The 26,226-nt window shown below is 40.2% G+C and overlaps 1 protein-coding gene across 1 annotated transcript in view; it reads left to right on the top strand.

Annotated features, from left to right (window-relative positions):
• Window positions 1–26,226, top strand: part of CHD6 (chromodomain helicase DNA binding protein 6) — a 175,004-nt gene that overhangs the window by 66,874 nt on the left and 81,904 nt on the right. The window contains 7 exon segments of the mRNA XM_025039666.1: window positions 6,196–6,343; window positions 8,100–8,249; window positions 20,051–20,113; window positions 20,942–21,000; window positions 21,666–21,783; window positions 24,638–24,724; window positions 24,919–25,053. Coding sequence (XP_024895434.1) covers window positions 6,196–6,343; window positions 8,100–8,249; window positions 20,051–20,113; window positions 20,942–21,000; window positions 21,666–21,783; window positions 24,638–24,724; window positions 24,919–25,053 — 760 coding nt within the window.

Here is a 26,226-nt window from a genome sequence, read left to right as displayed (position 1 = left end):
TTTTTTAGTACAAGCCCCAATTTCTGTGCCTCAGAATTTTGCCCCCATTTGTTTTTGTTTGTCAACCCAGAGCAAGCTTTTCTCCTAAATTCAGTAAGTTTAGTGACATCCTGGAAAAACGGTTTTACCTTTTCTTATTTCCTTTGATGGTTGTTTCTGGAAAGTTAAGCCAAGCCCCAAAGCTTCTGATTGTATAACCTTATGAGCTGTGATGACTGTGATGCAGGCAGAGTAAAAGTCAGTCTACTAGCTCTGCCTCCCTATTTGAAGGTCAACACCTGTCTTTGTTTAGAGTGCAGCTCTTTACTGAGACTGGGCTGAGGCTCTAGAGGGTCCATTGACCAGATTCTGTTGGGGGACTTATTTTTATATTTGAAGAAAGAAGACAGTGAGTAGAGACCTTGTGCTTTGAACCCATTGGGCATTATGTTAGTAGAGAAGGAATCGAAATGATCATGGCAGAGACCCACCTCTGAAGCTTTGGGCTAGGTCTCCATTCTCATTTTTCTAAGAGCACCTGGAGTGCTTACTCTGTGACCCCCAGGGCTTTCTAAGTTAGAGTCTGGTGCATAGTGGACCTTTACCTAATCTGTAAGGAACAGTTACTAAGCCATAATGCTTCATTTATTTATCTAGTGTATTTTCAGTGCCTCCTGTATCTTGCTTTGTTTGTGAATAGTTTTGTTAGGAATAGGATAATCGAGGAAGGAAGGTGTCACAGAAGTATCCTCTATGAGGAACTTTAATGAGTTAGAGAAACAGCCTTGCAAGCATTCAAGAAACAGGCAAAAATGCAAATAAGTGAAAGAACCTAGTATAACTGTATACAGAATAGCTGAAAAGATTTAGAGGATTAAGAATGCTTCAGTTCTGATCTAGGGAATCCTTTAGAAGAAGTGAGTATTGAGCCAGGTATTAAAGGAATTAATAGATAAGGAACGACTAAAAGCAGAAAGACCCAAAGGCATTTAAATAAATGTCCTTTGAGGGGCATTTTTTGTTTTACGGTGGTAGACTGAACATATTTTTATTTTCCTTTCTTCACCAAATCTTAGTGAAATGACTGGAAGAACAGAGGGGAATACATTCTTCAGAGATAAGCGATGTTAAGAATTTCTGGATGTGGAAAGCCGGTGTTATCGTACCGATGGGTAACTGCTGTGAAGGGAGTCCCAACTCAGAGCACATGCGGGAGCTAAGTTGGTAGCAGAGGTAGAAGTGTTTCCTCCACACAGTGGACCTGGCAGCCCTGGAGAAGGGATGGGAGGCATGCCAGAAGTGGAGATGGCTGATTAATGGACTGTCTGCAGAGTGGCTTCATAGTTTGTCAGCGCCAGGCTGAAGTCAGGCAGTTACTCTCGAGATACTGAGCAGTTTGTTCTGGGGGAGGGCCTAGGGCTCCAAATGGAGACTTGACATCCCCAAGAAGGAGCCTGGGGCACTAGCTTCTCTGCCTTTCCCTGCCCATACCCTAAAAGGGAGAAAGAGAGGCAGCCGCCCATGTATGCAGAGTCCCAGGCCAGGCCTCTCATTCATGAGTGAGGCTTCTTGGAGAATGTGACTTATTCGGCAGTACATCGCCTAGGTAGCCACCTGCATTATCAGCCTCGTTCATTTTAAATAGAAACACTCCACCAAAGATCATGAGACTGTGGAGGAAAACAAACAGCAAAGAAGAGGAAAAAGGAATGAACAGAACAACTGTCCTCAGAAGAAACAAGCCAAGGAAAAGAACTTGTAAAAGATTTTAAGTTTAACATCCTCGGATTCTGGTCAGAAAACGAGAAAAATTAATGCAAATTTAAAACATGGTTTGCTTAGACTGAAAATTCGACAAAAACATTGAGTAGAGGAAGGAGCGGGGAGATATGTAAGATCTAAAAAAGTTATCAGTTTTCATAACAGGATGTCAGTAGCTATTGCTTAATGTGGATAAAGAACTAGAGATATGAACATATTTAGAGTCAGGGAGGTATTAGTCAAACGCGATTCTGGAAAGTGGGATTTGGTACAAGCAGGGATGACGTACATTGCATTTGAAATCTTTCTACATTTAAAAAATTTCTATTTTCATTTGCTTTTATCACTGTTAATAAGGTTTGTTAAAACTCTGTTTTTCATCCTATAAGTCCATAATGTTTTTGTTTCATTTTTTACTAGGATAATATCACAAACTTATATAATCTTTTTTTTTGATGGTGCTAACAATACAGTTAAAGGGGCTAAGGACAGGGTAGATTTGGTTCTCATTTTGTCTGTAGCTGACTCCATAAGCACCAAAACAATTAGGTGTTCTGCATTTTTTTCTTTTAACTAGTCTTTAAAAGCTATGCCCAGCTCAGTTCTCTAGATATAGGCTGAACTAATATGGGCATTAAGTAAAAGTTGAATTAAGTGTGCAAATGATCTCTTTGGGGCCAATACCATATTTTCGGTATTAGACTACTGGGAGGAGGGTTAGTAGTCTAATACCGAAAATATGGTAAGGCCCGGACTGGAAGCTTCTCTGAAAGGGCTGTTCCCTGGAGTGTGGTTGTGGTTCCCGGGCTGGACACCCCGCACGCCTGCACGTCTGGGAAGGCAGGAATTGGCATCATGAGCTGTTTTTAGTCATTCTGAATTTGGAGATTATGGCAACTCACTGTGGCAGTAACTGATTCTGTTCTGCTAAGGCTTGGATGGACATTTTATAAGATTTAATTTTAAAGTGGAAAGATGGGCCATTTTGAAGCAATGCTTTTTTTTTTTTGGTAGATAAAAAATGTCAATACCTGGGGTCCATGGAGGGACAGTAATAAAAAAAAAGTCATTGTCATACAATGTTGTATCACATACCTGGACCTTTTTCCTCGTATTCAGGTCTGGCACTCAGTTTCTAACTCTCAGTTCTAGCAAAGAAACCTGGAGGTGGGAACTGGAGATAAGGCTGGGAGGAGAGTTGGAGAGTGTCTGTCTGGTGCTTTAATACTATAATGTAATTTCCTATTTGGAGTTAAAAAAAATAATAAAAACAAAATAAACCCCTTATTTTCCTAATACAAACTGCAGAAAGTAAAGATGCGTAGAATCTTCCTGGCTGGTGAAGCTGTGTGGAAGACGGAGAGAGATTTGGGGGGAGGCCTACTTATAAACCATCGTTCGTCTTTCTCGACAGTCATCCTGCATGGGTAGTATACGTTATATATCAGAAGTTTCTTGCTTTCATGAATAAATGTGTGGTAGATGCTTGTTTTAGAAAAGTGGATATATGTTTTATTTTAAAATCAAGTTTGATTTTGTTACTAAAAATAGGTACTTCGAGCCTAAAAAGTCATGTCTGCTACATTTTTCTGTCTTGTAAGTTGGTTCTAACTCTGAAAGCTAGAAAAGAGGATTATAAAAATAAGATTGCTTTGATCCAGCCTCAAGTACCATTAAATGGTGAGGGTATTAGGTCTTTGAATTATTTAGAACTCTCTCGGTTACAAGTGACATAAACCCAGCTTGAGTTAACCTAAGTTAAAAAAAAATAAATAAAAAGGTGTTCATTGGCTTAGGGACTCAGAACCCGGAGGTAGAGTGGAGGATCCCACAGGGCTTTGTGTGCAGCCCTTCTCTGCACCAACCTGGTCGTCAGCTCCATCCTTTGCAGTTGCTTTTATTCTCAAGGTTGAATTGTGGCTATCTCCAACAGTGGGCTCATGGCTTAACAGCCTTACGACCTAAGAGGTACGACATGTATTTCCCTACCCACTCCGGCCCAAAATTAATATTTTTGTTTTTGTTGTTTCAAGGACGGACTCCCAAATTATCCTGGCTGAGTCATTTGTCCATCCCCGGACCAGTCACTGTAGTAAAGGAATAGGATACCATAGTCCAGCCTGACCCCCTGCCCACCCCTGGAGTCTGGGGGATCAGGATCGGTACACGGTGTGAAAAGCAGCAGGCTGTGAGTCAGGTGAACTGAGTGCGGCCTCTGCTCTGCTGCTGACTTTGGGGCCTATGGTTTCTTCATCTGGAATCTGAGGCTCATCTGCCCTGGCTCCCTCATGGAATTGTGATTTTAACAGTTAAATGAGACTCAGAACGCACAAGTACTTTGTAGAATATAAATAGCTATACAGTTTTCTTAGTGAGAAGCCATATAACAGATAAATATCCCTATGAAAATTTTCCATCTTTTTAAACTGTTTCACCAAAGTCTCCTGTCCTGACCTGATAAGAAATAGAAGAATTTTTGCTTTTTTTCCCCCCTGCTTGAGAGTACAGGCCTCTTGTTAAAATGTATAATCCTCTAAAATGGCAGGACCCCTTGAGTTTCATTTCCTCAGGTTAGAACAAAATAATTTCCATAGAGAACTTTCCTGATAGGTAGCCAGCCAGTCTTCATCCTCAGGAATCGGGGATGGGTTAAGTTTGTGCTGACATGATTTGGGGATCCGTGAGTGGTCAAGGTGTTCAAGAGAGAGGCAGTCTGAATCAGTAGTCAACTCTGGTTGGTCTTTCTACCACAGGTTCATCGTGCTGGGTGTCCGTCCCTTCTCTAAACAAGGCGCTCGGTTCCCATCTCTTCCTTCACACCTTTCAGTAACTCACCTGATGGAAAATATCAATAATTTTATCTCTTTTCTCATCTTTCACATCTGTAATTTGCCAAGACTTAATGGCTCTACTTTTGCTGGATCTTTCAAATCATTTTCACCCTTGAGTTTTCATTGATTATGTCTGGCCTAGGTCTTTATTCCCTCTCGCCTGGGCTTGCTTGCCATCATGGCCCTTTCACACAGAATGAAGTGCAAACTCTCAAGGCTGGTGTATCACTGACTTTTTCCAGCTCTGTCACTTAGTACTTGTTCACTTGCCCTGGCTGTTCATCCAGCCACATAGACTATCTTTTACAAAATATGCCCTTAAGACCTTCCATTTCCCAAGAATGCTGTGGTGGTTAAAAGCATGCCGGAGTTCAGATCCTTTCTCTGCCATTTACTAGCCATGTTACCCTGGACATCAAACTGATCTTCACTGTGCCTCTTGATAAAATGAAGATAATACACTCAGCCTTGTAAGGTTCTTGTGAAGAATAAAGGAGATAATCCATGTAAAGGATTTAGAGAACTGTGCCTACATGTAATGTTACTTATTAGCTATAATAAATTATTATTATTATTATTCCTATTTTCCGTCTGTCAAAATTCTGTGTATATCCTCACTCAGATGCATTTTCACAAATCACCTCAACGATAAGTCATCTAATCCATCCATCGATGCATCCATCTGTCCATCTATATCTTCAGTATATATTTATTGAATACTTACTATGTATAAGGCGTAAGCCTACTCATTGTGAGGAATATAAAACTTAAAATCAAGTACATATTGTCCTCTAGGAACTTGGAGTCTGGTGGGAGATCAGAGAAGTATAAAATATTCATCCATTCAGCAAACGTTTATCAAGATACGGCAGAGGGTCCAGGCACTGTATGGTTCTGAGCCTGGTATCATGGTTAAAGATGACCTTTGGTAGAAGATGAGAGTTTGTGTATCTTAAGCAAAGAACAGTTTGAAGAGTTTGGGGAGTATAAGGAAGAGATTCTATCAACCAGAGGCTTTTTAGAGGAGATGTGGCCATCTTAGCAGGGCCTGGCAGGATAGATGGACTCCGCCCATCTCTGCCTCTCTCAGGGAGCATTCATCTGCTGCTTTGGATTGTGGCTCTAGGTGGTCTATAGAGTTTTTATCATTGTAACCTCTTCAAGAACAAGGACAGTGCTGTCTTCATTTTTGAGTTTCTAGAACTTTAGGTCTTACACATAGAACATTCTCAATAGAGGGTGATGACAGATTAGGAAAATGTCTCTTCCCATATAACGAAAAGGGAGATTGAAATTTGGTGGTTCTCAATATCTGCAAAGCAATTAGACTTCCTAGAGAAGACATTTATATAAACCGAAAGGTTTTTGGAGATGTTTATATTATTTTATTATCACATTGATCATCGCTATAGTAGTCGTGAGGGGTGTACAAAAGTGAATGAATTCTGCATCAATTCATGTAGATATTTCTTCTCATATTTATATGGGAAGAAACTCATAGATTCTCCATTAAAGCCTACCCTGGTTCAAGATTCCCAAAATATGATATTATAACTTCGATCACATGAGAAATCTTAGTTTTAAAAGCTGCCCCACAGTTTTAATTCTGAATTTCTCCTTGTAGCAAGGAGCAAGGACCAACCCCAGTAGAGAAGAAGAAGAAAGGAAAAAGGAAAAGCGAAACCACAGTGGAGAGTTTAGAGCTGGATCAGGGCCTGCCGAACCCATCCCTGCGGAGTCCGGAGGAGTCCACCGAGTCTGCAGACAGCCAGGTACAGCCGTGACCGGGCGCCCTGGTGGAGGCTGCGGCTGCCAGGTGGGGTCTCGCTGATGCTGATCCGGTTGCTCCTCTCTCCCCCTCTCAGGTCGACATCCCCTGTGCACAGACCTGGACTGGGCTTTCACGGTTTTGGTGGGTGAGCACCAAAAGACCACAGGCCTTTTCCTTAGCATCCTGATCTTTCATACTAATAATCTCCCAGTTTTTTAGTGGTGTTTGCTTCCGTCTTGGAAAGTAGCATATTCGGAGGCACAGAGCGAATGTGGAAAATGGAGTTGCGAGCCAAGCTAGGTACAGCTCGGGCCTGTTTTTGCATGTAGGTAATGCATTTAGGGCCCAGGGAGCTGGGGCAGTCTGCACCAGGATGTTTTTATCATCCCAGTGCTGGAAAAGTTAGGAATGTAGTCATTATGCAAAATAGTAAGGAACGTTTGGTCAAACATAAAAACAAGGAGTTTCCCACCTAAATGGGATTCCTGAAAATACGCCCGTGTTCTCATGATATTGGCAAGAATTTTCTCCCTGAGTTGAGGCAACCTCTCTTGGACCTGAGTTCTAATGTTTAAAAGTACTCTTTCCTCTGATATCCACAGCCGGTTATGTGTGTCGCAAGGGGACGTTTAGAATAAGACCGGCTTACTTCACCTTCAGGTATCATCTGGACCCTCAAGATTTTTAGGGTGATCTTCATTGTAGGAAGGTGTCAGCTCCTAAAGTCACAGTAGTAGTGAGTAGTAGTGTCTGGAGTGTCAGAGCTGAAACTCTGCCCCCCCCTCGCCCCCCCCGCCCCCACACACACACTGCTTATAAACTCAGGAACAAGCACGTCAGGGTGATGGGAGTTGGTTGGGGGTGTTTCCAGGACGGTGATCTGTATGTGAGATTGAAGGGGGAGGTTTTTATTTGGAATTCCTCACATAAAATTAAATGTCACAGAGGTGACATAGTGAAGAAATGATGGGAACACACAGAGAGAGACCCAGGAGATATCTTTTAGAAAATAAGGGAGGCGAGGTTTCACTTTTGTTTTTTAAGGTGTAAGTTTTTGAGAAAGAGCTAGCAGGTGAATGGTTCCCAGAAGTGTTTCTCTTGCTTGGTTGTGATGTGTACATAGAGATGAGCCGTGTGTTTTTCTGTTGGAGCAAGGCCACTCGGCTGCTTTGTTGCAGAATGCTGTCTGTCTAAAAGGTCACAAGCTACTTAATTATAGACGAGTCCTCAGATGGTGACTCACGAGTCTTGTTTTGTCACACTTAAGATGTCTCCCTGCATTTCGTGAGGTATTAACGAGATTCTAATAAAGTCGATATTATTTAGTTTTTTAGAAGTCCCATGGTAAGTATGGTGAATTCAAACAAAAACAATTATATCATTGTCATAAAATCAGAGTTTCCAGCCACACTGGAAAAGACCTCAAAGATGATGGAGTTTACCTCCCTCCTCTGTTTTGCTGGAATAGAAGCCAATTCCAGAAAGGAGGGAAAAGTCACTGCCATTGATGAAGAAAATACATCCCACTGGATTCTGAGACTACACCTTCTCAGTGGTCCTGGCATTTTGGGTCCCCTCCCTCAGTTAGATCCTTTTCTGAGTGAATTCAGTTTTTAAAAGTTGTGTTTAAGGAAGATCCCTTTCGTATAGTCAGAGAGCTCTCCTTTGCACATCCACGAGTATAGTTGGAGGTATTCTTGTGCAAGCTTTAGCCTTTGACTCACAGTCTGTCTCTGACGGGTGTGTTTGCCCTGCAGAAACGACGCTCAGGACGACAAGTGAAGCGCAGAAAATACAACGAGGACCTGGACTTCAAAGTGGTGGATGATGACGGAGAAACGATCGCTGTTCTCGGCGCCGGCAGAACGTCCGCCCTCTCAGCCTCTACCCTGGCGTGGCAGGCAGAGGTACGGCCTTTGGATCGGGTGCTGACCTTGGTGAAACAGTCATTTTGTCCTTCTTGACTGAGTTGTCCCGTGGTTCTTTGATCAAGCTAAGTTAGATCATTTTAACTGCTGTTTTTAACCTGGCTTCCTGTTGCAGTTAGAATAAAATTCAGACCCCTGACAGTGCCAAGCAGGACCCCCTACCATTACGCTCTCTCTTTCACCAAATTTTTCAAATAAATGACTTCCTGTCTCTTTCATTACTCTTCAGCCAAAAGACTTGCCATCTTTTAACGCCCGAACTAGCAGTTCTTTCCCACCTATTGGCCTTTGCCTATGTTGTCCCTTCTGCCTGGACTGCTCGTCACCGCATGCTTTACATGGCTGGTTCGCTGTCTTTTAAGTTAAAGCAGGTCCCTGCCCCTCACCCTAATCATTCTCTATTTCACTCTGTTTCCTTCATAGAACTTACCACAGCTTCAGCTCGTGATCGTGTTCGGATTTCTGATTTCATTTTAATTTTTGTCTCATTAGAATATAAAAGTTTGATACAGAGTAAATACTTGCCCAGTGAATAAAATCACATGAACTAGTAATTACAGTGGATTCAGCAAATATGTATTGAGAGTCCACGGCAAGGCCAAGTCCTGGAATACAAGGATGAGTATCAGGGATGGCCCCTGCCTCCAAGGAGCGTCATCTAAGAGAAGGAGCGTGTGGCTATACTGTCACCATGATAAGTGCAGCACTGGGAGTCTCTGCTGGATGTCATGGCTACACAGGCAGGGTGGACAGAAACGGGAGGTGGTCAGGGTTTTAGGAGGGATAATTTCCGGCATGAACTAAAGCCTCAGAGCCTGAATGGTCCTGCAGGTTGCAGTATGATGGGGACGAGCTTGGCTGGACTTCAGGGTCTGACTTGAGGAGTGGTAGGTAGGACATGAGCCCTGAGTGGTCAGTAAAGTCACATAATACAGGTCCTTGGAAGTCAGCTAAGGCGTTTGGCCTTTATACTGTAGAGCAGAGAGAGGCGGGAGGCATTGTTGGGCTCAAGCAGGGAAGCAGGATGGCCATATTTGCATTTTAGGACTTTTCCACTGGCAGCCGAATCAAGGAAGAAAAGGACAGCATTAGGACCCAACACCCAGATGCTCAAAAGAAAGAGGGATATATGTTGAAAAGGAGGAGGTCTATGCCAAGGAGCTTACGGAAAAGAAATTAGAAGCAAAACGAGGAGCAGACTGAGCATGTAGGAGGAGCATCGTTGCCAGCAGCACATTCAGGGACACAGGCTGTCTGTTGTTTCGGAGTCGTCGTCGCTGACTTGGCAGAATCACATTCTGTGTGTGCAGCAGCAGCGTGAATACCTGTCCTTTCTCCTGGGTGCCAGTGTGGTTTACTGAAGCGATAATACTTTTATCTATTTAAACCACCTGGCCTCCAACTTGAAACATTTTTACATAATTCCTGCATTTCATTCTGTGTTGGCATGGAAGGTAGCTAGGAGCAGGGGTCATTGTCCCTCTTTTAAGTCAAGAAACAGTCTGAGAATGATCCAGGTCATAGAGTTATATAGTAGCGGTTGATCAGTGACTAGCACATTAAGAGTTGATGTCATGTCTCTCTGCTGAGGATTATCCAGCTAATACCTATAAAACACTTAATAGGAATAATAATTGATGTATCGTCATTGCAGTATTTTTCAAGCAAATAGTTAAAAGTAGCCCAGACTGCCCGGAGATGATAGGATTATGTTGCTTTATAATGGGTTTTCCTGCCTTGGAGATTTTATGGTTGGTTTGGTATTTAAAACCCTGTAAGGGATTTTATTTTCTCTTAGTAGCCATTTAGCCTAAGTCATTAACCATATTTCAGTTGTCATTATGACTTCTGCCCTGGTACCTGAAGGGTAGAATTAGCTGATCTGACAGAAACAATTAAGGAAATTTTATTTTTTTAAGGCTATTTTTATCCTCTTAAGGATACAGCAAAGAGAGGGTTTTTATATATGGTGAAATATAAGATAGAAATCTGAATTTTTGAGGCATTAATTGTGTCTCAAAAATTGTTATAAATTTAAGCAAGGAGGAGGCCTGATAATGTGGTTTTGTTGCCGACATTCATGAAGGCAGCCGTGTGGATCCGGCCTCAGCGCCCCAGGCCTGGCCCAGCACGGAGGGCAGACTGGAGAGCCTGTGAGGGGACGGAGGGGGTCTCAAACCCAGAGCTCCACAGAGCCCCAGCTGCTGCAGAACCGAAGCAGCTTCGCTTCCATCTGTTCTACATGTTGGGCTTCCTGGGGAGGCATGAACAAAGACTTGGAAAGCTTGAAAGCCAGGATCTTCATCTTGAATTCCAGGCAATCCTCAAAGCATCCATGGCACAGAAAATCAGTCGAAGATGAGGCTTTTTTTTCATCTCTCTCTTTCTCTCCAGGCCCTTTGGATGGGTGGCTGCCTGCTTGCTAGCTTTAGCTTGGGGCAGAGAAGGGTGTGGAATCGGCATAAAAAAGGCCCCGCTGGCACTTCTTTGCATTTCTGTGCAGTGTCTTATCAGCATGCTCAGCCCATTTCTGTGGCTTTTGGACCCGGTCCCAACCCCAAATTGCAACCTCAGCATTGGTTACCTAGTGGTGAGTTGCTAAAAACATCTTTACACATGATTCATTCTAACTCAGGACAGCCCTGCTTCAGAGTCCAGAGCACAGTCCCCTGACTGGGATCCAGGATTTGGGAGGCTGGAGATAAAGGTCCATCCTGACTCTGACACCTTGCTTCCTTATTCTTTGTCAAACTGCTTTGGTGCCTGGAACGAGGCTACTTTCACAGTCGTGGTACATTTACAATGCATAGATTTTTACAAGGTTGTCTCAGTTTTTGCCTCCTACAACTTGTGTGGTTTATATGATTTTGCCTTTTGGAACAAAAAGACTTAATGAGGCTTCAACTCATAGTGCTCTCCTGTGCCTCATCAGCTGTGTCTTTGCAGACAGGACCCTCCGCTTTGTCCGGCTTTGTCCAACCTTTTCCCGTGCCTGGCGAGCTGAGCTCAGTTTTTCCTCCCCCAGGAAGCTCCCTACTCCCCCTGAGCTGGGGATTAGTAGTGCCCCTCCTGGGCTCCCACAGCACTTAATATGATCAACTCTGTCACTGTCCCTTAAACACCTGCCAGATTTTTGTTTCCTTCTTTTTGTATTTTTTCCCCCTATGTATCTCTCAGGTCTGAAAGAGTTTCAATAAAGAAAGATTTCCATGAACTCCCAGGAACTTTTCAGATAAAAACTCACTATGGCACTTGCTATCCTCTGTTTTGCTGTGTTCTAACTGTTGTATTTATTATTCCCAAAGTCAAGAGTCAGCCGGAACCTTTGCCCCACTGGTTCTGTGACTATTCTGATTTGTCGGTGCCTCTGTCATGCTGTTCTGAATATCACTCCCCATTGTTCCCTCGATCAGATTGTAAACTTTTGTAAAATGGTGTCACTTTTTAGTTTATTATAATGTTCACCCAACTTAGGTAGTACTTTATGTAGGTCATAGCTAACATAAAGACTTGCAATCAGTTGTATTTATAGGTTTATTTAATAGGTGAATAATGAATAAATATGCTTAAAACGCATCATGTAAACGAGTATGATTTTTAACTCCTCCATTAGAAAGATAAGAATGCAATAGTTTTTCTTTTCTCTTAGGCTCTTGTTCTCTCCATTTTTTGATACTGGCATTTTTTTCCCACTGTTCAATTCATTTACCTCTCACTGCTTACAGGCACTTCAGCCTGCAAACAGACTCCCTTGGCCAGAGTTACTTGGTGGTGTTTGGCATATGGCATCGCTCCAGCTTTGTGCCAGTTCATTGATACAGTGTTAAGTTCTCATCTACTTGGCCTGGGTGGATGTGTTCTTCCCATTTCTTCATTGGCTACAATGTATCTTGCTTCAGACTGTCTCCTGTATTTGCTTCCTCTTAGTTTCTGCTGCCACCCATTGTGCTGAGCCAGTGTTCAGGTTATTGCGGCGTGCACTTTTGTGGTTCCCCACTGCAGCCTTTACTTCCTAATCCATTACCAGACTAATTTTTCCATAATACCAGAGAAATTTGTGATATTTCTCAGTGTCCTGCTCAAGAATCAAGGTGGTTACTTCTTAACTCCTATATTAGATCAAAACTCCTGCCTGATTTCTTAAAAAATGTGGCTACCTGTTAACCCTCAATTACTTCCATTCCTCATTGAGTTCGTTTCAGCTTTCCTTCCTGTTTTCTGCCTTCTTGTGACCCATCATTCTTTCAGGCCCAACCAAAACCACCTGTTCTATGACATCCAAGCTCTTCTTGCCTTCTGCATTCTGGTTGGAACTTACGGTTACTGTCACACCAATTAGCTTTACCCTAGGACATTTCTAATTAAAATATGGTTTATATTGCTTTCCCCAAATGAGCATAAGCCCTTGAGACTGGGCATCTTGTTTGATGCTGCTTTCGAACCTCCCATGGCACTCAGGAGATATAATTTGAAAAGCGATTTACTTCTTGCTAGAGCCTCTCCTTACGGTTGGCCAAATGGAAGCAAGTCAGGTGGTTGGTTGAGTTTTAGGCAACTTGGGTTCAAAATTTTTGAAATTTTCCCTAAGGAAAAAAATGTTTAATTATGAGTCTCTGACATGAAAGTGAACGAATGAAAATGGTCTTTGAAGGATAATTTGAGAAAATTCCAAGCAGTCGAGAACAGATGGTTGTTATGGAATTGTGTTTGGCAAGCAGATTTAGTTTATATCTGTGTGTATCTGTATACACTGAGTGTTTATATACACACATGATCATGCTTTTATGCACAGCTCTGTTTAGGAAAAAAATCCCGATTTTCCAGTTTCCTTCCTACTTTGTTGTGTATTTTGGAAATGCTACTCTCCTTTCCTTTTATGAGGCTAGAGGAAAACCTGTTCTCAGTATTTTGATGATAACCATTAATTTTAACACTAGTGTTCATCTTCCATTCTTTGATCAGTGCCAAAAAAATGAATTGAAATTTTATTTCGTTTCTTAATTTTTCTTTAAAAATTTTTATAACAGCATGTTTTAAGCCCTCTCCTTTTAATACTCAGAGTGAAGTATTGTACTTTCTTCATCCATGTGTTAATATTTCCTCGGATTTGGTCCTAGTTAAAAACTCTGAATAGCAATCAAGATCTTATCATCAGAAACCGTCTTTTTCTGCTCTTCATGGTAGGTGGTAAAGAATAAGAAAATACTTGAAGCAATCTGGTAGTGAGGAAGAGACGATTGTTCTTTCAGCATGTGGGTACTTTATGAAAGCTTGCTTGCTAGTCTGGGTTACAGTCTTGGGAGTAGGTAGGAAAGGTAGCCAGCACTTATGAAAGTTTAATCCTGGCTAACAGAGATCCAACTCAGGTGTCATGTCATGTCTAAAACCTCCCTTAATTTGCCACATGCTCTGGCTTCTATGGTCCCTTAGCACTTGCATTGTACTATTACTATGTTGCATTGCAAAATCTCTAAACATTATTTATTCAGAAACATTTATTGAGCACCTGCTACATATAAGGACTATTCTGAGTGCTGGAGAAGACATCAAGAAACAAAAGAGACAAACATTTCTGCCCTCATGGAGGGAGCCTACAAATGGGGAAGAGACCTACAGCCAACACACAGCCAACCTCTCGCTCCAGATAATTGCCAGGTTTTGAATATACGTGGCATGAGAGGCCAAAGGAATAAGCCGAGAACTTCCAAAGGGTAGAAATAGCGAGAGAGAGGCTGGTGATAAAACTAAAACTAAGAAAATTTCGTAGTACGTCAATGGCGATCAGTGCTATGGGGAAAAAAATCAGAATAAGAATGATATGGAATTCAGGAATGAGGATTGCCATTTTAAATAAGATAGTGTTGACCTCACAAAGATAACATTTGAGCAAAGAATTGGAGGACGTAAAGGAGCAAGGGAGTCATGTAAGGGAGAAGAGCATTCCAGGCAGAGGGAACAGCCTGTGCAAAGTCCCTGGGGTGGAAGCATGCCTGGTACGTATGTGGAGCAGGCAGAGAGACCCGAACGTAACAGATGCAACAGGAGGCTGGGTACTGGCACTGTAGGTTTTCGTAGACCTTTGGGAAAGTCTTTGGCTTAATTCTGAGTTAAAAGGTAAACCTTTTAAGAAGTTCAAACAAAAGGTGACAGAATAAAAAGGACCATTCTGAATGTTGTTTTGAAAACCGAGTAGCAGGGCAAGAGTAGAAGTGGGGATACTGGCAAGGAGGCTCTTGGGGATGATCTGGGTGAGAAACAAAGATGGTTTGGATTCGGGTAGAAGCAGTGGACGTGGTGAGAAATGGCTGGATTCTGGGCATATCTGAAGATAGAACCAACAAGATTTCTTCATGAATTAGATATGGTGTGTGGAGAGAAGAGAGTGAGGTGAAGGATTACAGCACGATTTCTGGTCTGAACCCTTCGAAGGATAGTTTCTTTTAATTCAAATAGGGGGAAACTTTAGCTAGAACGGGTAAGGTTGGGCAGTTGGCTAGGAGGCCAGGAGTTTAGTTTGTAGACAGTTTAAGTGAAATATCTCTTGAGTTACTCAAGTAGAGAAAGCAGGTAATGATTAGATATATGAATCTGTAATCAGAGGAGAGATTCTGAGCTGGATATATAAATTTAGCAGGCATCACAATGTAGCCAGTATTTATAATCATGAAACTGGACAAGATAATCAAGAGAATAAGTATGGATAGAAAAGAGAGGAAAAAAAAACAAAACCTAGGCTCTAGGAAACTCCAGAAATAAACATTAAAATTGGAGGATTTCCACTTCCAGATAAGGTATAATAGGTCATGGCAGGCCAGCACTCGCTACAAAGAAACAAATAAACAAAAAGACAAATAACAAAGATCATATTTTTTAAAAACAGAGATAGCCACGGAAGCAACAAGAATTGGATAAATTAAAATTCCAGACAGTGAAGAGCTATTTGTGGATGAGCTGACAGTTGCTGGCTGTTTCTCCTCTGGAGACATTCCACAGTCCTGGACATGGATTGAGGATCAGGCTTGGCCCAAATGGAGTCTATTCTGGGTTGAAGAAGAATCATCTGACTCTGTTGGTGATTGATTATACAGGGCTGGTGAAATGATTGGAAACTAAAGGATTCTGCAAAGCAAGGGGATTTTCCTCAAAAGACTTGCTGAATTCTGGGGTAGCCCAAGAAGCTAGAGGCTCAGACATAAGGCAGGTTGAAATCTCAGTCTCGTGGTACTTAGGAGACAGAATCTTAGTAAACAGATGAAAACACACACACACACACACACACACACAACCTGACTCTCCCTAAGGAAAGATTTTAACCTCCTTGGGATTGGAGACTTCAGATCTCAGGAGTAAAAAGACCTTGCAGACCCTGTCAGTGACCTTGGACGGACATTCATGCTCGAGGAACAGGGTAAAACAAGAGATGGACTGAATCTTCACAGAACAGTAAACCAGTCTTGACTCAGATCAATCCCTGATTGTGCCAAATGGACTACCCACTCTTCCTGTTGGTCTAAGACAAAATAGAGAACACTTGTGGTGGAAGATATTGTTTGGAGCTGCTGTGATTCTTTTATCTACAATATCCTACACACAGTAAAAAATTACTAGACATTTGAAGAGACTGGAAAATATGACTGAAAATAAAGAAAATAAACATATAATAGAAGCAGATCGAGATGATCCAGATAGTAAAGTTAGCAGAAAAGAACTTTAAAATAACTATGATCGATATGTGAAAGACAGTAGAAGAAAAGATGGGCAAAATAAAGTGAAGAATTCCAACAGAATTAAATCAGTAAAGAGAAATCAAGTCCTGAACTGAATATTTCGATTTATAAAATTCAGAACACAATGTGGATGTGTTTAAAGTAGAAGATAAGATTAATGACTTTGAAAACATATCAATAGAAGAATTTTAAACTGAAGCACAAAGAAAAAAAGAATGGCTAGCACAAAGCAAAACATAAAAGCGTTAGAGGCAATTTGGATGCAATTAAAATGTCTAATCTATATCTGATTAGAATTCTAGATATGAAAGAGAGATTGGAGCACAGAGGAGTGTTTGAAGATAAAATTAATGGTCAAAAATTCCTGGAAACTAATGCAAGATATCAACCAGTAAATTCAACATCAGTTGACCCCCAAGCAGGAAAAATACAAAAAAAGAAAACCATACCTAGCCATATCTTAAACTGTAGGAAACCAAAGACTGAAAGAACATCTTAAAAGCCTCTAGATAAAAACTGACAGCTGATATTATATTAAGTGGTGCAGTATTGAATACTTTCTCTCTGAATTTGGAAAGAAGAAAGAGATTCCACTATGGTCATTTATATTCAGAAATATACTTACTGGAGGTTTTGTCTACTAGCAACATGAAATCAGGAAAGGAAAATTGTAAAAGTCATGTATAATAGCATCAAAGTATTAGATATTCTGGAATAACTCTCAAAAAGATATACAAGCCTTCTGTACGAAAAACGTTGCCAAACAAAACTTAAAAAGATATAAATAAATGGAGCAGTGTATGACATACATGTATTCAGTATTGTTAAGGTGTCTGTAATTCAGTTCTGGTCAAAATCTAAGCAGGGTGTTTTGGGGTGGAAATTGATAATGGAAGTGTGAAAGACCTAGAAGACCCAAGGCAATCGTGAAGAAAGAACAACTAAGTTGGAAGACTTACCACAATCCAGGCTTTGTAATCAAGCTATAGTGATGAAGTCAGGATAGTGTTTCCATAGTCTGAAGTGAGATGCGCTGTTTACTGTAAAATACACATTGGATTTTAAAGACAGTATGAAAAAAAGAATATCAACTACTTTATTAATACTTATATTGAAATGATAATATTTTGGATATATTGGTTTAAATAAAATGTATTATTAAAGTCAGTTTCATCTGTTTATTTTTACTTTTTAATGTGGCTACAAGAAAATTTTAAATTAACATGTGAGTTAATGAATGACCGTGGAGGCAGCAAATACTCCTTAAACAGGACACAAAAATACATAAGAGAAAAAAATTGATGAGCTGGATTATACAGAACTTCTGTTCATCAAAAGACACATTGAAAAAGCAACCCATAGATTGGTAGGAAATGTTTGTAATCTACGTATTTGACAGAGAACTCTTATTTAGAAATACATAAAGAACTCTTGGCAAATAAAAAAAAAAGACAATTTTAAAAATAGGCAAATAACTTGAATAAGAACTTCACAAGGAGAATATCCACGTGGCCAGTAAGCACATGAAAAGTATCCTCAGTTATCAGGGAAATGCGAGTTGAAGAGAGACTATTGCACATCTACTAGATGGCTCACATTTTAAAGACTGACAATATCAAGTCAGCTGGAACACTTACACATTGCTGGTGGGTATAAAAATCGTTACAATCACTTTGGGAAAAAATTGACACTATCCATTAAAACCAAACATATAACCCACCTCATAAGCAATTCTACGTATTATATATCCAAGATAATTGAGTGCCTCAGTCCAACAAAAGACATAGAATTTAAAGAAACATTAGAAGCAGCCAAATATTCCTCAACAGTAAATAGATAAATGGAAGTGTATTTATACAACAAAATATTACACAGTAATACAGAAAAATGAACTACATACTATATGATTCCATTTACATGAAGCTTAATAATAGGCAAAACTAAATAGCTGTAGAAGTCTGAATAGTGGTTACTTCCACTGGGGGCATGAGAGTCTTCCAGAATGTTGTAAATATTATATAACTTTGATCTAGGTGCTACTTATACAGTTGTGTATGTGTATATATAAAAATTCATCAGCTGTACACTTGAGGTCTCTGCATACTTTATATATGCCATATCTCAGTAACTTCTAAAGCATTATGTTACATGTTTAATAGTTCCTTCATGATGAATTCAATATTGTGGAAGAAATTTAGGGAGGAAATAAAGTAGGAAGGCTCATTTAGTTTCTCTTCACCTAGCCCCTATTTTTTTTGCTCACTGCCCACTCGCCGTGATCACAGTTCTGTTTGTTGTCTGCAAGGTCTGGGTAACCATCTTTACTACTCAAGAAAGTACACCTAGCTTTGGCTCTTTGCCCTTAGCCATCCTGACAGTATAAGGTAGGTCCAAGTATATGGAGACGGGGGGGATTTTAAATACATGATATAGACTAAGATTAATAACTGTCTCCAGTCTCCGCCCCTGGTTAGTCTGGTGTTCTATTTCCTCCTCCTCTTTTCTTCTTGTTATTTGTCGATCACCCCGTTGCCTGGTGTTTTTGAGGCATCTAGCTCCATCAGTGAATAAAACAAGGATGTCTGCCCTCAGAAGATTTATATCAAATGGAGGAAGATAGGCAGTAAACAGTAACCTGCCCGCTTCTTCTTTCCTAGCTTGTGCTTAAGAATCAAGCAAGACAAATACTTAAACAAAAACAAAAGCTTAGTCTGTATTCCCACTCCTTCCGTCTGTTGTTTGGTAGGTACAGTCCACTTGTCTTCTTGTTGGGTAGTGGGAAAAGACTTGTCATTTTGGATTAACTTTTGTATAGCACCTAGCACAATGCCATGTGTCCAACGGAACATGATAAATATTTGTAACCTCTGGAAGCATCTGTCAGTGCCTGCTGATTTCCATACTTTTCGACCATCTGCCCTCCTCACTTTTTTTTTTTTTTTTTAACTATCACTTTTCTGGGAAGAGCTTGATTTAAGATCTTATAAAATACATTTTCTTAGTGGTATGTGGCTTTAGGACAGTTGAGCCCTAATATGGGTAGACTAACAACAGTGATGTGCCACATAAATCATCCTTCTGGGAAGTTCTAATCAGGCGCCCAAATAGTTAACAGCGAGAGTTAGGGTTGTTGTGACAAGTGATCTTTTTACATACAGTTCTAAGTCTCATGTCGTGATAAATACTAGATCTGGATCCATCATACAATGTATAGGAAACCACTGAAATAAAACTGCTTAAATAAATTCCTAGAAAGAACGTTAAAATGCAAGAGGTTCTGACTCAATGCATCCTTTTTAAGTTTGTCATTTTGAATGCAGATTTTTAAAAATCGAGTACTCCGTACAAAGATTTCATGGAGATTAGGAGCCTAGAAGTGTTTATGTGTATCTAGAGAGTAGGAAGGAAGGAATGAGTTTGTTTTTATTTGAGATTTGTAGTCAAAGAACGATCAGTAAAAGAAAGCCATTTCCAAGAACAGAGGGGAAAGATGGTGTGACTTAGGAGGGGGAAATTACCCCTTGCATTTGCATTGTTTTACTGTCCAAAAAAGTGTTTTCACATGCTATTTTATCCTCCCAGTGACTCAGTGAGATGGATATGTATTTTTAACTCCTATTTTAATAGATTTGAAAACTGAGAGGTGTTGATCAACTTACCCAAAGTCAACAGCTAGTGTAGGTGTTAGAATTAGGACTTTCTGATTCTAAAGCCCCCCGAGTTTTCCATTACGCCTTTCTGAAAATTATATTGGCAGAGAAGGGAAGTCCTAGGACAAAGTGTAGCAATGCTAAAGGCAGACTTGAAATTAAGAATCTGAAAAGCAGAATAATTTCTCTGCTCATGTGAGAGGGAAAGGTGATGATCGGGTTGGTCCCAGAGGCTAGAATGTTTTGGATCTTTTGATCACCCTGTGGGCTGATAGGAGAGAGGCCTTGCTACTCCAAGGTGAACTTTTCCATGCAGTAGTACCTATTGCGATATTTCTTACAGAATTATTTCTTGGATTCTGTGGTGCCAATGATTCTTTTTCTTTTTAACCCCTGTTTCCAGGAGCCTCCAGAAGATGATGCAAACATTATTGAGAAGATCCTGGCGTCTAAGACCGTCCAGGAGGTCAGTGACTGATGTGTCTGGCTTTTATATCACTAGCACAGATTACAGCCTCTGTAAAGAGATATTTGGCTGGAGAACCTGGAATGCTCATTCCTGGCTGGAATGAGAGCTAGGCATGAACATTGGCTTGTCAGCACTTATTTTTACCCCCGTGGAATATTTAGGACATAAAATTCTTAAATATTTGAGGATGACCCAAACTGAATTTTTTCTCTTTTGTGATCCTAGCAGTGTTGCTGTAGCCCAATGACAGTCAGCAGAGGGTCAAGAAAAAGAGATGGCAAAAGAGTCCTAATGAAAACATTGTGGGATTTTTTTTTCTTTAGATAGCTCAGCGTCATTGTAGGGAGCCTCTAGAGAAAATTCCTGGAGTGAAAGAGGATGTTGGTGCCAGTGAGAGCATAGTTTCATCTCTTCTTCAAGTCTCTACAAACATGAACTTTAATTTGAGCCTGAATACCACTGGGGTTTTGGGGTGACAGGAGGGACTCGAGATGCATGTTCTTACTTCTCTACCTAGTTCTGGTGCTGATAGCACTCACAGCCCTGGGCCAGCCTGGGTTTATCAGCTGAACACTGTCCCAGTCTGGACCTCAGAAGACCACCAGGAGGATCTTTTTTTTTTTTTAAACCTTACAGCTAGCTGTGTAGTCAGCCTTTGAAAAACCTGCTCAATAGCTGTCAGAAAAAAAAGACCTGGGAAAATGAAAATATCCTTGAGAAGTCTGTACTAAAACCAGGCAGAGGTGTTGATTTACCTGTTTTCTTTTGGCACATAAAGGTGATCGGCAGGGATCTGGGCTGATAACTGCTTGCCCTTGGTTACAGGTTCACCCAGGAGAACCCCCATTTGACTTGGAGCTATTCTACGTTAAGTATAGAAATTTGTACGTCTATTTAATGTATTATTCATATTTGAATTTTACATCAATAAAACTCCCTTTTCTTTATCACATTATATGTATTTTCCGAGAATGGCCCCTAAGGCTTGACCCACACATGTTAGTTGACTGAAGTCCACCCCAGACAGTAGTGCTCAGCTTTGGCTGTGTGTAAAATCACCTGGAGAGCTTTAAAACTACTGAAGCCCTTGCATCACTCAAGACCTGTTGGCTCACACTCTGGGAGTAGGTCCCCAGGGATTGGTGTTCCTTTTAAAAACTTCTTTTGCCATTCTTATTTACACCCAGGGTAGAGAACCACTGTCCTTTATAGCCTATACTTTTTTTTCCTCTTGCATTTTTCTTTCTTTGTCTGCTACCTGCCAACTTTCACTAACATGTATGAATGATAGCCTGCCTACCTCTGCCCTCCCTCCACTCTGAGCCAGTTTCTGTATGTAGAAGCTGCAGAGTGATCCACTGCTTAGAATTGCTGTATTATTTTGTTTTCTGTTTTTGCCCTTAAGGGCAAATTGTCACTTTAAGCCCTGTCTCCAGCAGTTTCACAGCAAACCACCCCATTGCTTCTGCGTTAGTTGGTCACCCTGTTTATTGAAACACTTGAAAGCTCAATGATTTGCTTGTCTCACAATTCACATGTCGTTGGATAGTTCCTACTTACACTGTAAATGGGCCACAATGGAAGAGCTCGAAAAGGATCCTCGCATCGCACAGAAGATCAAGCGATTTAGGAATAAACAAGCCCAGATGAAGCACATTTTTACTGAGGTAAAGCGATATTTACTGACTGATTTGACCACTGCTTTTCTTGCAGTATTAAATACTGGGTGTGAGTTTCTTAAAGTTGAAGTCCAGATCTATTGCTCAAGTCAAATTGCTAAGTGTGCACTGATTTGCAACAAAATAGTCCAGATTTAAAACAAAACAAATTGTCCACCAAGGCCTGAGGATCAGACTTTACAAACTGGCAGCTCTTAATAAGAGCCTGCATCTTGGTCAGAATACTGATAAAAAGCCAGGTCAAGGGGAAAGTGCACACGATTCTTTCATTCCCATCTCCACCCCGCCAAAGGGCAGTTCCTAAAAGAACTAAATTTTGAATGTAAAACAATAAAAACAAAACTAAAATGTAAGAAAATAAATAAATTTATACAAACTTGGGAATTTCTAAGTATGGTACCTACAGCAAGAGGAAGAATTGATGGATTTGAATATTAAACAGATCTATAGTATGTATACGTTAGAAAAATACCACAAACAAATCTTAAAGTAAATAATTAGGAAATAGGTATATACATTATGTACATATACATATTTTTAAATTATGCACACATACATACATGGCGTATATTTTTCCTACCTAGTATGAGAACCTTCCTGTTTATATTTATACATATACATGTACATTATACACACCCATATGGCAAAGTTTAACAAATCCTCTTATAACTCAATAAGAAAAATATAAAACCCCAAATAGAAAAAAATGGACAGATTAACATGGGATTTAGAAAAGAAGAAAAATTTGTCATTAACCATATAAAAATGTAGAAAATTTCACTAGTAATCAAAGAAACGTAAATTAAAATGAGAATCTTCTAGTTTTTACTTATCAGATATTTGAAGGTTTTAAAAATAATTATTACTCATTGGTAGTCGTACATCACTGGGTGGGAACATAGCTTAGTTTGACTTGTAGGAAAAGCAGTATGACAACAGATATCAGCTGTCAAAAAAATTTGTATGTCCTTTGTCCCAGCAATTCTAATTCTGTCATTTATTTTAAGGCAACTGTCATGTCTTTGTGCAAAGAATTAAACAAAGGTGAACCATTATTTATATTGGTGAAAAATTGAGGGAAAAAAACCAAAGTGCTAAATAATAGACATTTATTAAATTATGATAAATCCCACAGAATGGAATACAGTACAGCTAGTAAAAATGATATTGGAGAACAGTTATTAATGACAAAGTCTCTGGTTGATGGGGTTGTGGTGATTTTTATTTCTTAATTTTTTTAACATTGTTTTAAAATTTTATTTAGGTAACTTGAAGAAAAGAAGCAATAAAAATTATTCTTAAAATGTAGTCACCAATACTAGACCTTGCGAGTGTGTACTCAGGTGCCGTGAAATCATAGGAAAGGAAAGGGGCGACTAGAATTGGAAAAACCATCCTGAAGCCCTGATGAATACTTTCCCTCCACTCTGGGAACATTTTTTTTCACAGCTCTATTTTAGCAAGTATTTGCAGGATAGCAACTTGTTTACATGTCTGTATCTTCCATTTTGAGCTCTGTGAGACAGACAGGGCCCATGTTTGTCTGCCTCATATTTCTATCCCTGGTATTAGGCACAGGGTCAGTGCTCAGTAATTATTTGGCCGTTCCCAGGTAAGGGGGGGAGAGTTTGCTTATGCCATTGTCCTGTTCCAGAACTTTTAATATTTCCCATTTTCTTGTAATAAAATCCAAACTCCTTAATATAGCTAACAAAACCCCATGTGTCTATTTTCTGGTGTATTCCCAAGGGAGTGATTTTTCCTTGGTTGAGAATAGAGGAAATTGTGTTAGGCTGTACAGAAATAATGTGACGGGACTTCCTACTCTTGCGGGGACGAAAGGCTCTTGAGAAGATTGGAGGACCTTGTGAAATTAAGGAGGAGTAGTGGGGAGTGGTTCCTATACCACTGTTTTTGGTTTTGACCTCTTTAACATTTTTATTAATAACTTGGATAAATGATATTTTAGGAATAAACAATAACTTATTTTTTAAAAGAGAGCTTCTTCATGTCCATTATTTCCAGGTGCTTCGTGAGGTAGCCTGGGAAAAGGGTAGCCATATGAGGGACACTCAGGCTGAGGGGGTGTGAGTTCCCACACTCCACAGGGGTGGAGGCCATCTGTCTGAACCTTGATTCTTTCTGAAAACCAGACCCAGTGATGGGAGAATAAATGGCAAAATAAAGTTCAGGCTTACCTGGACAGGCCAAGATGAATGAAATATAATGACAGTAAATAAATGTAATGTCATACATTTGTATTTTTAAAGATTTTTACAGCTTCGGAGTGGGGAAAATGACTAGATAGCAGTTCTGGAGAGAAAGGATATTGCCAGTTTAATTTCAAGCTTACTGTGAGCCGGGAGTAGGGGTACATACCTGTGTAACCAAGATTGGGAAATAGAGTTATCAATACTCTAGAAGCTCTAGAAGCTCCCCTCATGCCTTCTTTCAGTGTTAACTGTTATCGTTGTTGATATTAAGAAAAAGAAACTAATTCTGAGTTTCCAAGGGTTATTTTTGATACAGGGAGCAGTAAGAAAACGGGAATCTTCCCTGTGCTGAGTTTTGCAGAGTGTTGTATGACCAACAGAGAAGTTTTACGCTGGCCATGGTGCAGTGTATAGGTGTGGTTGATTCCTTTAAACTTAGTCGTGGAGAGCAGGACTCGGTGACAGTGAAGAGATAGATGTCTGTGAGGTGGCTTTTAGTCTCAAGTAAACCTTTTGTCTTGTGTTTCCTGTTAGGGCCCAGAGTAGGGGGTCACTTAAAGATAAAACACGGGAAGTCGAATTCGAGGGAAGGGGGCACTTTTTAAACTATTCTCTTCCGTTTGCGTTAGCCTGATGAAGACTTGTTCAACCCAGACTACATAGAAGTTGATCGCATCTTGGAGGTGGCCCACACCAAGGATGCAGAAACGGGAGAGGTGGGTTTTTCTCTCTGTCGACTCTCCTAAAGTACCTTCCCTTCTGATCTCATAATTTCTTTGTTTTGTGAACTTGTGGTCTTTGTTTTACTGGCATTCATGCATTGTATGTGGTTTTCTATAGGTCAGCCAGAGTATGATCTACTTCTTTAACCGAGTAGAAAGAACATAAATTTCTCTCCTCTTTCCCATAGGAAGTGACGCATTACCTGGTAAAGTGGTGCTCACTGCCTTACGAAGAAAGCACATGGGAGTTAGAGGAAGATGTGGATCCTGCAAAAGTTAGAGAGTTCGAATCTCTTCAAGTTCTCCCTGAAATTAAGCATGTGGTAACGTATCCATATCTCTCATGGGCGCCTCTTGTAACAATGTAGGTTTTTGAACTTAGCAATCCTGGATGTCTACTGGGCTGTGCACCTCAGTGGTTTCTGTGGTCTCTTACCGTTGGCTACTCCCCCAGTGAACGGGCATTTCAGGTGTTTTTCTCCCCAAACTAGATTTTGCTAGCATTTCAGGTCAACTTAAGGTCTCGGCTCTACTTTGATGTATGGAGCATTTAAGAAGCTTGGATAAGAGCTTCGATTTCTTGGTGTACGGTTGTTGTATGGAGTCCGTAGGTAGAAGGTGTAAGAAATGCCTGGCTTGGGAAAGAAGCTCAGTAAATTGTATCTTTTCTTGTTTCCTATTTCTTATCTCTTGCTTTATTAGTGATCTCTTTTCTTTGGATTTATCCTTTACTCAACTGGAATATTCTTAAGGGTGAGAACTGTCCTTTATCTATAGATCCCTGGGACTTCTCAGAGAGAATGTAGGTTTTCAATATACAGTCATTGAATTGGTTTGTTTTTCTGATTCTGGGTTATTACCACTGAACTGCAAAATGTTCCAGAGTACCTGAAAAATAGTATACAGAATATCAACAGTCAAAAGGAGATAGAACTGGGATGGAGCCTGGTTTAGATGTAACATGGGAAGAGAATTGGAGTTGTTCAAGAATTAGCTATAGGTTAAATGATCAGTTTTTATTTTAAAAAATCACCATTTTAATATGAAAAATTTTATCCAGTTTCCTATTAGTATTTTTATTGTTTTTACATCACTGAAGAGTTAAGATTCAGAAGACCTCACATGGAACTTAGATCACTGTCAGAATCCATCCAAAAGCAGTGTTTTCTTTTTGTTTTTTTGCTTTTTGGCATACGAAGTATGTAAAGGTATCACCAGATGCAGAATGGTGATTAGAAACCTACGTATTTTATAGTGTTTCGTCTACATGATTGATTAATAAATTTCTCTTTCAACCCTCTCCTATATAACTTGTCCGTTTTTTATTCAACTTGTCATGTATTAAGCATCTGCTGCAGGTTGATTCTTGTGTGAGATACAATAAGCAAAAAGGTACAGGCCTTACTCTTAGGAGCTCACGGTCTAATAGGAGAAGCATGTGTGTACGTGGACGAATGGGGCAGCAGGCTAATTGAGGTATATGGCACAATGCAGAG

Source organism: Pteropus alecto, unplaced genomic scaffold (genome assembly GCF_000325575.1).
Source record: "Pteropus alecto unplaced genomic scaffold, ASM32557v1 scaffold45, whole genome shotgun sequence".
Taxonomy (NCBI): domain Eukaryota; kingdom Metazoa; phylum Chordata; class Mammalia; order Chiroptera; family Pteropodidae; genus Pteropus; species Pteropus alecto.
This window is presented reverse-complemented; position numbering and strand designations above follow the sequence as displayed.